Source organism: Metarhizium robertsii (assembly GCF_000187425.2).
Source record: "Metarhizium robertsii ARSEF 23 chromosome Unknown MAA_Scf_1, whole genome shotgun sequence".
Taxonomy (NCBI): domain Eukaryota; kingdom Fungi; phylum Ascomycota; class Sordariomycetes; order Hypocreales; family Clavicipitaceae; genus Metarhizium; species Metarhizium robertsii.
The window spans coordinates 4,332,114-4,348,379 of NW_011942149.1; the positions used below are offsets into that span (position 1 = coordinate 4,332,114).

The 16,266-nt window shown below is 53.5% G+C and overlaps 4 protein-coding genes across 4 annotated transcripts; all 4 read right to left on the reverse strand.

Annotated features, from left to right (window-relative positions):
- Positions 1-2,600: 2,600 nt before the first annotated feature.
- MAA_02228 (coatamer subunit protein) lies at positions 2,601-5,027 on the reverse strand (the record flags this gene model as incomplete). The annotated part of the gene is made up of 1 exon (XM_007820226.1): positions 2,601-5,027. One exon carries the CDS (start codon positions 5,025-5,027, stop codon positions 2,601-2,603), a length of 2,427 nt encoding a protein of 808 aa, XP_007818417.1.
- Positions 5,028-5,386: 359 nt separating this feature from the next.
- On the reverse strand, positions 5,387-6,805 carry MAA_02227 (fructosyl-amino acid oxidase; the record flags this gene model as incomplete). Its single annotated transcript, XM_007820225.1, has 1 exon — positions 5,387-6,805. One exon carries the CDS (start codon positions 6,803-6,805, stop codon positions 5,387-5,389), a length of 1,419 nt encoding a protein of 472 aa, XP_007818416.1.
- A 2,059-nt stretch (positions 6,806-8,864) lies between these two features.
- MAA_02226 (TATA-box binding protein) lies at positions 8,865-9,820 on the reverse strand (the record flags this gene model as incomplete). Its single annotated transcript, XM_007820224.1, has 4 exons — positions 8,865-8,881; positions 8,949-9,363; positions 9,424-9,511; positions 9,579-9,820. 4 exons carry the CDS (start codon positions 9,818-9,820, stop codon positions 8,865-8,867), a joined length of 762 nt encoding a protein of 253 aa, XP_007818415.1.
- Positions 9,821-13,990: 4,170 nt separating this feature from the next.
- Positions 13,991-15,952, reverse strand: MAA_02225 (electron transfer flavoprotein; the record flags this gene model as incomplete). The annotated part of the gene is made up of 2 exons (XM_007820223.2): positions 13,991-14,090; positions 14,163-15,952. The coding sequence occupies 2 exons, from the start codon at positions 15,950-15,952 to the stop codon at positions 13,991-13,993; spliced, it is 1,890 nt and encodes a 629-aa protein (XP_007818414.2).
- Between the last annotated feature and the right edge of the window lie 314 nt (positions 15,953-16,266).

A 16,266-nucleotide genomic window follows, 5' to 3' on the forward strand; every position in this document is an offset into this window, starting at 1 on the left:
ACATGTAGCAGATGCTGGTGGGATGGTCAGGCGAAGCGTTGGCGGGCGTTGAGGAGTTGGGAACATTGAACCGTCGACATTTGATTTTTGAAAGCCAAAACTGCCAGTCAAGTCCACTCAGGCCCACCGGCCGCTGCCCACCAGAACGATAGTGCCTGCCAACATTGAACCCAACTGTAATTGATCAATTAGTCTGGTACTCCGTACGCACTTGGAAACATCAACTGAAGAGCCGTCTCCAGGGGGGCATGCGCCCCACTTGCGGGGCATTTGAGCCGAGTCTGTGGTCGTGGATAAGAAAGACATGGGCGGTTCAATCTGCACCAGACACCACCAGCCTTCGAAAGCCCTCCGCATGGCCAACTTTATCATGTTGCAATATCAGACACAAGCAGTACCGCATAGTACGTACAGAGCCTGGAACTCGGTACTCGGTAGGCCTGGTCCTCGTCAAATATTGAAGCAGCTGATCGGTCCGTGGCTGGTTATCTCAGTTGAGAGCTCTCATCTGGCCGCAGCCCCGGTGAACCCCCCGCAGAGCCTACTTAAGTACCCTTACATGCAGGACGTGCGCCAGGCCCCAGCTGCTCAACCACATCACGCAGTTTTGGTACTACCATTAGACCCAACATTAGAACGTTGACATTGGAACATCAAACACCAGACACCACAAACTTCAATTTCGAGATCCATCAACACGCCAACCACCTTGGCATACCCACCGAGTATACATACAAATTTACAGGTGCGTTCTGCACTGGCCACCGGCGCCCACGCGCTCATCCAGCAAGGTTGGTTATCAAGCCCACCAAGGCCACGATCCGTCTGGGTTATTCACCAGCCGTGACACATGCCAGCCTTCCCCAAGCCCGTGGCAGCCCCCTTTGAAACACCCGCGCTTCTCAGCCTTTGTGGCAGGTCACTGGAGCCACTGGAGTCGCCTCAACGCGAATGGACCTTGGCCGAAAAAAAAGCTCGAGCACTCCATCTATCTTTAAAAATCTTCGTATGATGCGATATCCAGGCCGATTGGTTCGACAGGCACAGACCGCATGCCTCTAGACCGACGGGTACAGGTGTGGATTACAGCTGCACCATGAGATGCTCCCCGTCAACAATGATGGGAAACGACATGTCCTGTTTATCTGTTTGTGTGTTTCGTTTCACAGAATTGAGAAGCAACGGACATGAAAAGACGAGACCCTACCACTCTCCTCACACTCAGATCGAATGGGCAAGACGTCGTGGCTCAGGAACCCAGACTCAGTCAACAGATTCAACGGACCGGACCCCTAGTTGGTTAATATGGGCCAAGCCCGTACACGCTGCACTATTGTATACAGATGTGTACTAATAATGTTGGCCTTTCGCCGCAGATTTGCAGACTGCAGCATCCCGAGCTTCGAGATGGTGTGCTCCTCCGAGCATGATTTGACGGCGCTGTAACCCACTGTACCACACCCGGGCAAATATTGCGCCAGAGGAGCATAAGCATATCCGTTTCATACCATCTGTTGCTGCATCAAGAAACTGCCTGCGTATCCAGACAGTTTGGTTCCGAAACACCTTCCTTGTATAGCTGGCGATGGAGGGACATCATCTCCATGTGTGTGTGTGTATGTGTTCGGAGTATTGCCAGAGTCTCTCATCAAAAGAAGCAGAAGAACCAACCAGCCAGCAAGTTTCCCACAACCTCATCTCTTCACCAGAGCCAAGAAAACCCATCGGTCCCCGTTGCCCTTTCCCATCTCTAATACATATGCCGTGTCAACAAGCCATGGCCAGGTGCCCCAAGGTGAGCAAGTTTCTATTGGACCGTTGCATTCAGGCCGACCGGCGAGCCGTTTGCCGCAGGGGATCCACACCCACCAGACACACGTCGCATCTTTCCTCCAGTCCTGATCCCAGCCGCGCACGAGTAATAAGCATTCGTTTGACTTCACATCAGCTACCCTCCGGCAAACAAAGCTGTAATTTTGGGCGTTTACAGCGCCACAGCTTCAAAACGGGTTTCCATTTTGGGAAGCGGACAAGGCCGTCCCTTGCCGATCCGTGCAGACGACAAACTATCCGTCGTAGCACCACGGCAGAGCACGGGTTCTAGTCGGACATGTCCTTATTCAAACATACTACGTACATACATGGGTAATATAAATTCACTGGCCCGATTCTTTTGGCTAGGCCGTCTCGCTGCTTGGTGCTCATGCAGACTCCATTCCCGTGCATGAGTTCGTCACGACATACGACTGGTGGATTAGAACAGACGAACTGGGGGAAAAGGAAGCGACTGAAAAAGGCCGTTGAGAGACACAATCGGACCGCGCGGTATGTAACCCTTTGGATTGGCATCGGGCTTCTAGAATGGAACGCTCCAGGCAGACGTGAAACTGTCTGTACAATGCCGCATTACTTTGACGCTCTTGGAATATAATAGTAGTACATACATAACGAACTGACCCCATGGTTCCATCTCTTTGGTGGAATATCTTTTTCATCGCGGCTCTGATAGCAACCAACTATATCGACGCCCCGCAAACTAGGCTTCGTGATGATGATGAAGATCCTGGGAATATATCCCCGTGGCTAAAGGCTCTCGTCTGCTATTTCTCCTCGCTCGACCCGTCCGAGTCGGCAAACATATCCACGGCGCGCAGTCGCTTCCGCTGTTGCGTTCGGCCCGCGGATACCTGATTACCACCAACACCTCCATTCTCATCCTGGCTCTCTGCTTGCGATGGTGCGCCCGCCGCTTGGCCCCCGCCTCCATCTTGATCCATGGCTTCGGCCTCCAGCTCGTCGTCGTCAATAGGATCCCCCGCAACATCATCCTCATCAATAGGTTCCCCTTCCACATCTTCATCGTCAATAGGTTCACCCATTACGTCATCCTCATCCAGAGGCTCCCCGTCAATGTCGTCCTGCGCCGTGGAAGCAGGCACCACGCTGGGCGGGCTTGCTGCGCTCCTCTCGCGCTTTGCGGCTGGCAGCGCCTCAACCGTCTTCCACTTGGTACGAGTGGATGACTCGTCGATTGTATCCTCGGTCTTGAGTGACGGTGGCGATTCAAACGTTTTAACAAATAGTTCCTGCGACTCTGCCGGAAATACGCACCATCCCTCCCATAGATTGAGCACGAGATTGATACTCCTTTTCCACTTTTCTGCGCGTAGGCGACCCCATCCGAGCTTCTCCGCCAGCAATCCTAAACTTTCAAAGAGTTTGCGCTCTCGGAGGGCAGTCTCAAATAGTTGTCGGAAACGCCAGGCGTGGCGGACGCCGCTTGTAGAAGATGAAGACAGAATATCGCTTACCACGTACAGGGCCACCAAACTAGCGCTGCTTGTGTCTGGGCCTTCATTTGTAGATCCCTCTTCCGTCGCTGTTCCCGGATGGGTTGATCTCGCGTCTTGCTTCTTCTCGGCGTTGGCAGCTGTTAACGAAAGCGGCTTCGCAACATTGGCGACAATCATATCAACAACCTCATCTGCGCCGCGGCTGGCATGGGTAATGGCAAACGTTGTGACTCGGGCAATGTCTCCTTTCCGCAGCTTGCTAAGCGTAGTCGGTAGTCGCGCCAGGAGATGAACAAGCTTGGCTTTATCCAACGGGTTCAGAAACGTCTTCTCGGCTTCGACGCCATTGTTATTATTGTCGCCGGGGCCCTCCTCCATGTCTTCATCATCTGATGAGTTGTACTCCGGATCCGATACAAGCTCGTCCAGAGAAGTCGTGTACTCAAAGACCAAGCTCTTATCTGGTGATTTCCAGGCATGGCCACCGTCGAACAACGGTACATACTTTCCTTTGACTTGGCTAAACTCTGAGCCTGTGACGACCTGCCAAAGCCTCCACCGGTACCAGATGCCGCCTTCACTCCTGGCATCCCATATCCAAGCCCACCTCTCCTCCCGCTGAACGTCAGGTCGCGACATTAGGAGCGCCTCGAACTCTGGACCGTGTTCTAAAACCCCTTCAATCGTCTTGTTTATCAATTGTATAGTCCTGACATCCTGTGGCGGTCGTACGGGTACGTGTAACAACTGCGCCCTGTTGACTCCAGCACCAACCTGCCCGTACGAGGAGGGAGGTGCGAAACCGCGGTGAAATCCTTGCTGATGATGGCTGTACTTGTCCCGGCCTCCAGACTGTTCAACGGGCTTTGCTCCGAAAGGATGAGCACCAGACGTCGAGGATCCCAGACTGGGGAGATTGGCCGAAGCTGCCACGGCCGAGGACAAGTGCCGATGCAAAGACAAGTAGTATCCGTAGCCAAGATAGCGATTCTGCAGCGTGCTCACGGCGGTATCCATTTCATTCGCGGGTGTTTCCTGCGAAAGGGTGACAATGGCAACCATGCATTTTCTTTCCGAGCCACCGGGCCCAGCAGGAGCAGGCGGCTGGATCCTGACGTTCTCGACATTGAGACTATCCGGTATAAGCGCCTTGACGACCGCCTGCGACGTCCCCGGCGGCAAGTTGGCAAGCCTGAGCGTAGGTTTCGACGTGGCCTTTTCTTCGGCTCGATCCTTCACATCGCCCATGTCTTCGTCCTCGCTCGCGTCAAAGGCCTTGGCAACCGACGTCGCAGCCGGGCCGGAATCCGGCTCCTCAAACCCCAGCAATCCCGACCGGTCCCTGGAACCTCCTCCCTTGAAGTCGTTAAACGACCTCTTCTTCGTAAATGACGACGGCGCCGGTCCCAAGCTCCCCGGTCCGCTTTTTAATCCGGAAGACACAAAGTGCCGCCTTGAGACGCCGTGTCCAGGTGGCTGTCCCCCAAAGCCGGGTCTCCCTCGCGAAGGGCCCCCAAAGCTGCTCGGCGCAGTCGCATCGCCCCTGTCGTCGTCGTCATCGTCACGATCGAAGCTCTTTACAAAATCGGCGTAAACGGCAGCAGTTTCGGCAGCCTCGCGCTTGCGCTTGGCCTCGGCCTCGGCCTTTTGTCGTTCAAAGGCGGACTGCTTGGTGGGCTTTTGGAGTTTCGCCTCCAAGTCTGGGAAGTTGGGGAGTCCCTTTCCGGAAGACATATCGATTGAGCTTGGGAAATTGCGCTTGTCACCTCATGTTTGGGTGCTGGGTACAGATCTCGAACGGCGTTTGCCGCAGTCTCAACTGGACCGGGTTTGGAAGTGGTGAAGTTGGTTGTGCTGTGACGGAGCTTCGCCTCTGATGCCGCCCCGCTACATGCATACGTCTCTCTGTGTGGCGCCACATCCGTCCCAGGCACACATCAAAGTTCGCCATGACGCTGGGACGGCAAGTACTTAAGCAATGCTACGCAACGCGGGTCGGTGTACGGAGTACTGTATGTACCTAGGTAGGTTTGGATATTCAAGGAGGAGTCTTGTGATGCTTCTTTCTATATTACATACTGGGCTTGCATCTTCTATAGCTTTGCCACCTTGGCAGCGGATTTCTTGCCCAATTCCTCCGCCAACACCATGCCAGGATCTCCTCCACGACTTCCATCCATCGTGACAAGACCCTTGAATTTCCCATTCGTTTCCTTCCCAACAGTCTCGTCGTCGATGTTCTTCCATTTCCATTTATCGCCAAGCGCACCGCCTTGGCCCTGCATACAGTCCAGCACTTTGTCACCTAATATCGGCAAGAACTTGTATCCATGACCACTATCTCCCGTAGCAATAAACAGGCCCTTCCATCCAGGATGCCAGTCAACCAACCAATCGCCATCCTTGGTATCAGAATACCAGCACAGCCTAGTTCCCTTCCAACGTCTCGACTCAAGACCCTTGATTGGAGAGAGTTTGGCGAGGCCACGTCGCAGATCCGCATCTGCCTCGTCTGGCAGACGGGCAAGACCACCGTCCCGGCTTGTTGACGGTCTCGAGGTAACAAAAGAAGGTCTTTCTGGTGACGGGAACAGAGGCAAGGCATTGTGGACCGTGACCGGGTTCAAGTAGCCAAAACTGTGCCGAGCGACTTTTAGAGTATTTTCTTGTGGTGGGATGATGAACAGTCCAGATGACAGGTTCAGAGCAACGGGTTGCTTGGAGAGCAAGGCAAGTTCTCGGTCACTGATGTCAATATATCCCAGCACATGGCCCGTCGCCTCAACTCGTCCTCTCAAGTCAACAAGAGATCCCGTCCAAGCTCCGGCGGCAACTAGAACAACATCACCGGTAACAAGTCTGCCATCCGTCAGCTTTGCCCCAATGACCCTATCGCCTTCGCTGGCCAGGTAGTCGACTTTTGCATTGACAAAATTTACCCGCCCAGTCGCCTTTACCCGTTCATACAGCCATTTCATCCCCCGTCCGGCATCGGCCCATCCGGACAGCGTATTTAGATAACCCCAATCACCAGGGTACGTGTCGGTTCCCAAGCACTCGTTCAGGGCCTTGGTGTTCTCCAAGATCTTGATCCTGTCCGCGGGATATCCGTCCCTGGCAGCAACGTCGACACAATTTTTCCAACTCTCCTTGGTATAATCCATTCCAGACTTTGTTCCAACTTTGAGTTCCTTGGGTTCATATGCCGTCAGAACAAAACCTGACTCGGTATAACGACCTTGGCCTCCTAGATCATCATCACCCTGCTTCCTCCATTCCTTCTGAGCCTCAGACGCAAAGGCGGTGTAGTGAGGGTCAGCGTAATCGGCCCTTATGATTCTGGAGGAGTCGACACTGGCGCAGTCATCCGGGGGGAATTGACCGTTGGCAGCATCGTCGACGATTGTAATGGAGGTCTTGGCAAATTGTGACCTTTTTGTGATTGCCCAGGCGGTACTAAGGCCAAAGACACCAGAGCCGACAATGAGGAAAGAGGATGGTGCAGTTTCCATTTGCTGAAGCCGAGCCTGGGGGGACTAGATGGTAATGTTAATTAACGCCTTGAAATGCTTTTAAACTCATTGGGGCTAGGATAGCAAAACAAAATTGGACGAGATGAACAATATGACTCATGAGCCAAGTAGTTGATGTCGGCTCAAGAGGGGGGCCGGAGGGGAATACCAAATCTCGTGTACGTAATAAGTGGTCAAGTGTCACGGACATGGAGTACGGAGTATACATACAACCAGATAACTAAGGTAGGGGGTGGCCTCTGCCAATGGGGTGTAAAAGCTCCGGTGCCACGGGCTGTACTTCAGTACCCAGCAATGGGCGGCCTACCTGGTGTGTACTTGAGTACCTAGTGGGTACCCTAAAGGCTGGTGTTTTATTGACTCAACATTGAACCTCACCAACCTCATAGCCATTATATATCATCCCAAAACAAATTGCGACCCCGGAATCCTCCCGTGGCCATTAAAGCCCGAAGAGAAGATTTGTGAATTTCTCCGTTGGTGCGAGCCTCCAAAGTCCTCTTTGATTCCCAGCCGACGTCCACTGTGAATATTATAGCCTTGGCACCAAGACGTTCAACCTTTTGAAAGGATTTCCGCAAATACGCCGCGGGCTCTACCGATGTAGATGTGTAATAATTACTGATCGCCCGAGACTAGACCATGACGAGACAACTTACAGCCTGGACTGTGCCGTAATCTCCAGCTGCTTTGGTTAGATTCACTTTTCCTAGCTGGTGGCCGAGCTTGGCCATGGCCGCCGGCGTGCTATAGATGGATAGTTGGTTAGTTATTCCCAGCAAGGTCGTGTTCGTCGAGCCGTTACAACATGTCACGAAGCATACGAGGCCGGAAGAAGTAGCAGCGCGGAACCACTATATTTCCAACGTAGGCCATCTCCCTCGCAGCTGCGGATGCCCGTATCCCAGAACCAAGCTGGAGGCCGGAGCAGAATCGCGAGGCTTCTTGCTCAGAGAATCGTCTTACGAGATCAGAGCAGACATGGTTTTTCGGACGAGTTCCCGTCGCTTACGGACGCAAGCAGTGTATGTACTGATTCTGCCAGACGGTGCGGCCTTCCGGACATGTCCACTCCAGCGCCGCGCCGAACTCGCTCTCGGCGGCCCTAATTTCTATCACAGAGAGGCAGTCATAGTCTTTCCGGAGTGGAGGACTCAGGAGCCGATTATCGGGACAGCGTTGAAGTCAACTCTTTATCCACCCACAGCCTTCTACTGATGGATAGTCGCTTGGCTAGTCGCCAGTGCCGTGGTATGCGTGACAAGTACCGAATCGAACCAACTAAGCAAGAAAATGAAGATATTACCACCTTGGCACCCCCGACATCATTGGACATTGCGTACACGAGATCGAAGGCAGCACATCACAAGCTTATGTATGAGTCCTTGTTCCGGCGACAAGAGTGCATTACTACCTAACACTGAGAGCCACGATAATGCAAAGACCGCATATTCCGCGGGCCCAGGCAGTTTGTACTGTAGACACTGCAATGGCATCACGAGCTCCCCAAAGCCCGGATACGCCGCCATTTTCTCGGCATGCACAACGCAAGCCTACTTTTTCTCAAAAAACAGTCGTCACTGGAGACTAAGTATGTCAAATTCCAGTAACCTTGATCCTCACCTTCTTCTTCTTCTGCTTCCATTCTTGCGCAACTCAACGTTTCCCCTGAAAGCATTAAGGTGGTTGTTTGGAAGGCGCACCAATCCGAAACTTACCACAAGCAATCTATGTAGTGTCGCGGGATGAGTAGTCTTCTTTTACCTGAAACCAAATCCATCGAACCTAATATGATAACAATAAACCTCCCCTATTGAACCTTTTGCCAACGCCGATGCAATGCTTAATCAAATGATACAGTCGCAACTCCGTGACACCTGATTATGGCCTATCAAGTGTCCAGGAGTATCTTAGGTAAAAAGTAAAGCAATCATGGTATCGTGACCAATGGTCTAGTCGTACATGCGGAATAAAAAAATATGTAAAGGGTGTTGGTACACCAGGTGGATGATGAGAGCGCCCTACCAACCGGATGCGTCTAAACTTTTCGGAAGTCTATACAGGGTGTTTGTTAGTGCCAAAAAACGCCAGTGGAATACGATACGAGCACATAGAAACGAACCTTGCAACACAGGGTAAATCATCTCGAAGGCCTGGTAAATCTCCTCTCTGACCTTGGCGCCGGTCAAGACAATCTTGCCGCTGACGAAAATAAGAAGAACAATCTTCGGCTTGATCATGCGGTAGATGAGACCAGGGAACAACTCAGGCTCGTAAGAGCTGAAATTGTGATGGCGAGAAGCCAACCCTTCCAGACGAATGGGAAATTTGATGTCACAAGAGCCGACAATGTTCTGGATCTTGAAATCCGTGAACTTGGCGTTGAAGCCAAGCTTCTGAATGATGCGAGCATACTTTCTTGAAGCAAGCTTGGAGTCGTCCTCAGATTTGGCACCAGTGACGACCATCTTTCCACTCGCGAAGATCAAAGCCGTGGTCTTGGGCTCACGAATGCGCATAATGACGGCAGCAAAACGCTTTGGGTCAAATGTCAGCATCTAATGTACTTCAGACGGCAACATTAAGCCAGGATGTACCTTTGGGTTGTACTCCGCATTTCGGGCGTGCAGGGCAATCGTCTTCAGGTCCAAACGGCAATCAAGATTGACCGTGGCCACGATGTTCCTTAAAAAGTAGCACGATAAGCGTCACTGAGCACAACAAAAGCCCAATCACTCAAGAGTATACATACTGCAATGTAGGAGTAATGCCACTGGGACCTTGCGTGGCAGAAGGCGTCGCGGCAGGAGTCGCGGGAGTCACCCCATTTCCGTTGGCTGCGTTTTGGCCATTTGCTGCTGGACGCTGCATGGCGTCGCCATTACTTGACGGCGGTGTCAACTCATTGGTCGCTCCAGGGAACGACAACGAGCCGGGCGCAGTGAAGGCCTTTGCCTGTGCGGCGTTGGACGGATGTGTCTGGATACCTTCCATGTTGGGAGCGGTGATGATCAGACACACGAAACAAGTTGCGATAGAAGCGCTGAGCAGAACTGCTTTATCACGTTAGATCTGGGGAAAAGGTGGTAGATGAGACGAGAAGCAACCACGGGGTTGATGTATCAGGACTGCGGCTCAAAGAGAGTCCAGGTCGGCCAGCAACGTGCCGGCTTGTGGACAGTCAAGATCCCGTTTGGCCCCCAAACTGTGAATCGTGGAAAGAGAACAAATACAGATGGGGCAGAAAGGGAAGAAAGGGTGACTCTTACCACTCGTGGGAGATGAACAAGTGAATGTCTCCCCTACAGAATGGTGCTCAGACAATGGGTTCTGATGCGATGCGACAACCACGCGTGGTTCAGAATGCAACGCAAAGATGGATGGATATAGGTCGAGGTGCTTGGTCGTATGGACGGTCTCAACCAGGGTAGAACCCGACTTGTTCACTTCAAGGCAAGCTCGAATCTTGTTTTAAATCTCTTCTAGTTGTCTACGCACTCGCAACGACCCGGTGGCGACGACAACAAGAACGACGAGATTTCGCTTTTCTGTCTTCGTCGGCGACCAAGAGATCGGTTGCGACAAGAGAGGGTAATGCGACGGGCTTAAGGAACGTATTTCAGTTCGATTTTATTTGCCTGTGGTCGCTGACAAAACGTCGGGCGCCGTCTAACCTGGAGAGGATGCTCGATCCAGTTCGCTTTTTCCGAAAGAACCACGGGCTCGCTGCGATAAGGAGTGAGGCAGGCGATTTTGCCGAGTTCGCGGACAGATCGTGCTGCAGGTGTGAAGAGGAGCTGCGATGCGACTGAAGCGTCCAGCGATGCCAAACAACTGAGATGACAGCTGAGAAACTGGAGATCGGAGATGGGGAAGCGAAGCGGAGCGAGGCCAACAACAGGTGAAAAGTGGGGCGCGACGTGTGGGAGACTTGGAGGGAGGATGAAAAATTATTAAATGGTGTGGCCGACGTATGTGGGAGGTACGTAGGGCCAACCGGTCGGGACTTCCGCGCAAGAGCACGACAAGCGGGCTGGGGGGAGGGCTGGGTACTTATAATTTTGACCAGCGACTGAGTCTGCTGTTCTCCCAGGCAACAGCAGGCCTGTGGCGTTGCCGCCGGGAAGTTTGGCCTCAGGTTAGCGCACGCGCTAGGATCAGCCTCATCCAATCAGCGGCCGGGAAAGTGGCGATTTTATCTCCTTTTTTTCCCACCGCGCAACCTCAGATTGCTTGGGGTGGAGCCCCTGAGGTACCGCCTTATCACAGCTCGGCAAGCAGTACATACATGCACCTTGGCCGCTGGGGAATGTCCGCAACTGGAGCGAGTGCAGACAGATAACGGCATCGAGACGACATCTGGAGCCCAGCCTGGCCCAGTCCAGCCCATGCAAATCCGCAAATCCACTGGCTGCTGTGGTCGGGGGGCCGAGGTGGTCGAAGTTGGAGTGGACCGCGGCCAGGAGATGTACATAGCCTCCAATCCCAAGCGGCGGGCTCGGAAATATTGAGGCATCACAGCGCATCTGCACGCTGCGACAGCCAACAGTGAGCGTTGGTGCTCTATCGAGCTGCTGACGGCTTACTCCAGAATGCAATCCTAGATGCCGAGTCTGTTGTATGTACTCCGTATGGAGTACTCCATCTCTGGTCGTAGACCGGGGGGGAGACGGCTGGCAACGGGGAACTTTACAACATCGAACATCACCTGGCCTGCATAGATATTACGGAGTGCATCGACTGTTCTGTTCTGTCCAGAGACGAGAGGGAGAATCAAAATCTTGGCCATGAGACGAGAAAGGACAAGAAGTGAGAAGGGGGTTGGAGCCGCATCGTGTCCCGGTCCATGCTCCCCCCCCTTTTCGTACTCCGTAAATATTCACCTGGATTTTGGCATCGGTTGATCCTCTATGACCCAACTGAACCCCAACAAAGGATCTGGTCAGCGATTCAGTCAACCAAGTCGTCTCGTCCCGCGCTCCGTCCACCCAACCAGCCTCTCTCACCTCACAGACACACAACCAACCCGCCCGGCCAGCCCAACTCTTTTCTTCTTACCACACTTTCCTCCATGTTCCATCGACTTCCCAGCCCAGCTGTATCATGCTGCTTCAACTCTGCGACTGTTCGGAACAGCGAACCGAACGCAGGCACATGATGCTATCAGCATCACTGCCACCGTCATTATTGCCTTCGCCGTGGGAGTTCAGCATGCGTCGACATTCGAGTCTCGAACGGCCGCCGGGCAACACGACGAATTTCGACCACAGATGACCAGAACATTGCTTCGCCCGCATGCACCGACCGATGACACTGTGTCACGACTAACCAGCCGCCCGCTGGCCAGTCTGCCAACAGGGACTGCTGGACAAAGGGGGCTGAGCGCGTGGAGCTGTTCGCGGCGTGGACCAGCCCCCTGATCCACTTGATCTCCATGAAATTGCCTCCAAGGAACCCTAGCCAAACACCCCCCTCTCACCCTCGCACAAGAGACATCGCCAAACCAACTTGCTGTGGCTCTGAAACATCCACTTTCCCCCCCTGTGACGCTTGCCGGGTTCAGGTTACGCGTTCTTTCTCCTTTTCTTTCTCTCATCCTTTCTTGCTTTCTTTCCACGGCTCGGAGAGAAAGAGAGCGAGGAGGATAATAGAGGTACGTTGGCCGCTTTGGCGCACCGTCGCCTGCCTATTGTTGTCAGAAAGAGATTCCTTTGCGCAGCGGCAGATGCCAAGACAAACGCATCTGAATCGCTCAACGCAGCGATTCGCGTGGCTGAAGAACGCGGTGTCGGGGAGTGGCAACACTTCGCGTCGCACCCATTGAGACGAAGTCGCGACAAGGCAAATTTTTCATCTTCCTTTTTTTCACCCTTACTGCAAAAAGGGGGGGTAACAAGTGTCGGGTACGTTTGTGTGAGTCATGGACTTGTGTCCAACCATTTGGCTTGTGCATTGCTTGTTCAGGAGGAGGCTGGACGTTTGCGGCTTCCTACTGGCCAAAGTGCCAAGTATCTATACCCGAGCCTCGTTTTCTTGTCTTCCCATCCCGCCAGCATAGAGTCGACTATCACGGCGTGGTGACGCGTATTTTGAGAGTTGCAAGTGGCAAAAAAATCACCTACGGGTCTTTGAATGCCTTGCGCTTGTCATGGCGCCAGTTTGGTTGCGTTTCGGCACCCCGAATAGCAACTATTTGCACACGGCACGCTGCTTGTGCAAAGTGTAAAAATTTGATGATCCAAGGATGTTGAAGTAGAGAGACTTCCCGCGCACACAGACCCGCCCGGAGGGTTGGCCCCTGGAAGTACTGCACTAACAATTATTTTTCCCTGGTGACCTCGCAGAGCCGCTCGGGGAAAAATTCGAGCCTCCGCTTCGAGACCAAGACCCGACCCTTGCAAGGTAAATTGCTCGGCGGGCTCGCTTTTTTGCTAGGTGCCCTCACGCCCTGCCAGATACCTGGCTATCAGGCTTTATATTATTATTAAACAATATGGTACTGTATATTTTACGGTAAGTCAACATATTCTACCACAGATTTTTTATTTAGGTATTCAAATATACATCGGGAGAGTTTGAACACGAGAAATACCCTACTTAGGTAGTGGGGGCATCAGCGCACCTAGCAAAAAGCAATCCTCCTTCCAACCGACAAACAGACAGACACGGAGCTTGGACCCCTATCACACAGACGTTCGGTTAATCTACTAATCTTACATTACGTCAATGCCTCTTTACCGCGCAGGGTTTCTTTTGATTAATTGACTCGCCATCTTCACGTCCAAAAGAAAGAAAAAAATAAAGGACCCCTTTGTACTGGTGAGCCCAGCAAAGGCATTACTTTGTCGGCACTGAATTTGCGCCAGCTCAACTGGAACGGGACACGTGGCCTGACTTTTTTGTTTCTTTCACATCAGCGTCAACATTCAGCAATGTCAATCAGTTCTCGTCGAGCATTCCGCTGCTGAAATCCGGCAAGAATGAATCCTGGCCTTCTTTTTTCTAGTACTTCTCGTTTTGTACCTAATTCCTAGTCATATGTACAAAATGGTTGATGGTTGCCTGGCGGCCAATCATGCATCTACTTGAACAAACGATGAAAAAAAAAATTATGCAAAAGGGGGCGGAATGGGTTGAATCAGGTATCATGCACATAGAAACAGATCAAGTCATGTAGTATTTGGGTCCTTCGCCACCTTGAGGAACTTGCCAGTTGATATCTTGTTGGGGGGCTTTGATGTCGCACGTCTTGCAGTGGATGCAACTGCAGAGATGATTCGTTAGTACTACTTGTTTATGCCTCTGGAGTGCGCGCCAGGTCTGAGATGTGGCTTACTTTTGGGAGTTGATTTGGAAACGGACACCGTGGGGTTTTGATTCATCCTCGACGTATTCGTATACACCGGCCGGGCAGAAGCGATTTTCGAGACCTTTGAAGGGGGGGTAGGCCTTCTCGGTATGCGCATCCCAGTCCTTGACTTGCAAGTGGACGGGCTGGTCTTCCTCGTGGTTGGTTCCGGTTCGGGAAACGCTGGTCAGGATGTCAAAGGAGATCTTGCCATCGGGCTTGGGGTACTCGATCTTGGGGAACTGGTCGGCGGGCTTGGTAGCCGCGTAGTCGGGCGTCTTGTGCTTAAAGGTCCACGGAACGCGGCCTTTGAGGATGAATGCTTCCAGGGCAGAGTACAAAACGCCGCCGATGGCTCCGAGCGGTGAGTGGAACGAGGGCCGCATGTTGCGAACCTCTTTGAGTTCCTTCCAGATGGGTGATTTGCGGAGTGAGTCTTCGTAGTCGTAGAGGAATATGGTGCCTTGGTCGCTCTGGCTGAGAGCGTTCCAGGCGGCCTCGGCGGCGAGCATGCCGGACTTCATGGCGTTGTGCGTCCCCTTGACTTTGGGCACGTTGATGAAACCTGCCGAGTCGCCAATGAGGGCTCCGCCGGGGAAGGCTACTTTGGGGATGGACTGGAATCCGCCTTCGACGAGAGCGCGGGCACCGTAGGAGATGCATTTGCCCCCTTCGAGAACGCTCCTGAACGTGGGGTGCTGCTTGAGTTTCTGGAATTCTTGGTAAGGTGACAGCCATGGGTTTTGGTAGTCGAGCGAGACGACGAGGCCGAGGCTGACCATGTTGTCGCCAAAGTGGTACATGAAGGAACCGCCGTAGACGTCCCTGGGCAGAGGGTAGCCCATGGTGTGAACAATCAGTCCCTTGTCAAACTTTTCGGGGTCAACTTCCCAGACTTCCTTGATGCCCAGGCCATACGTCTGGTGCTGGCTGTCCTTGCGGAGATCAAACTTGTTGATGACCTGCTTGCTCAAGCTGCCGTGGCAGCCCTCTCCAAACATGGTGACTCTGGCGTGAAACTCCATGCCTCGCTCAAAGGTATCCTTGGGCTTCCCGTCACGGCCAATGCCCAAGTCATTCGTGGCCACGCCTTTGACGGAACCATCAGAGTCGTATAGGACCTCGGCAGCTGCGAAGCCGGGATACACCTCGACACCAATCTCCTCGGCCCGCTCGGCCAGCCACTTGACGAATTGGTTGAGACTGACAATGTAATTGCCGTGGTTGTGCATCTGTGGCGGTGCCAGGACGGGGAAAGAACTGTTCTTGGTCAGGATTTTCATCTGGTCCTTGGCTGCGGGCGTCGCGTGCTCGAAGCGGTTGGGGTTCTCCTCGTCGAGCCAGTCGGGGATGAGCTCATTGATGGAGCTGGGCTGGATAACTGCGCCCGAGAGAATGTGCGCGCCCATATCGCCGGCCTTTTCGAGGACGAGGACTCTGAAGTCCTCGTTGCCGGCCTCGTTGGCGAGCTGCTTCAGCCGAATGGCGGCACTCAACCCCGCAGGTCCGCCACCGACGATGCACACGTCGACCTCGTCGGACTCGCGCTCGATGGAGGCCGGGTCGAAGGAATCGTCCTCCTCGGCGTCGTATAATCGTCGGCCGGCGGTGAACAGTCGCACGCCGGCCAATCGCTGCAGGGGCACCGGCCGGGTGGTCGCCATGCGAGCAGTCCTTGACATGAAGCCGATCGCGGGGGCTGCGCGTCGGGGCGTCCAGCGCGCAATTGATCGTGCGCTGCGGTGGACGCATCTTGACACTGGCACGGGGGCCGACATGACTGCTGCTAGGTGACTGGTGAAAGTCCCTGTGGTGCACCTGGTGTCGTTGCGTGAGCGGTGTCTGGTGTTTCCGGGACTCAACCCAACGTTCGTTCGGCCTGGGTGTGGCGAGCGACGTCAAAGATAAGCCGGCGGGTGAAAGCTCTCTGACATTAGCTGCAACCCAATTGGTCGATTGGTTCGAGTGGGCAGCTTGTGAAGCCGATCCAAGCCGGTGGTCGGTACGTTTTCGGTACGAGCCCGCTGTGCTGGATTTGGCAGTGCCTAGGTCCTACGGAGAAGTTGGTGCGTGAGGCCGGGCACAAGAAAAT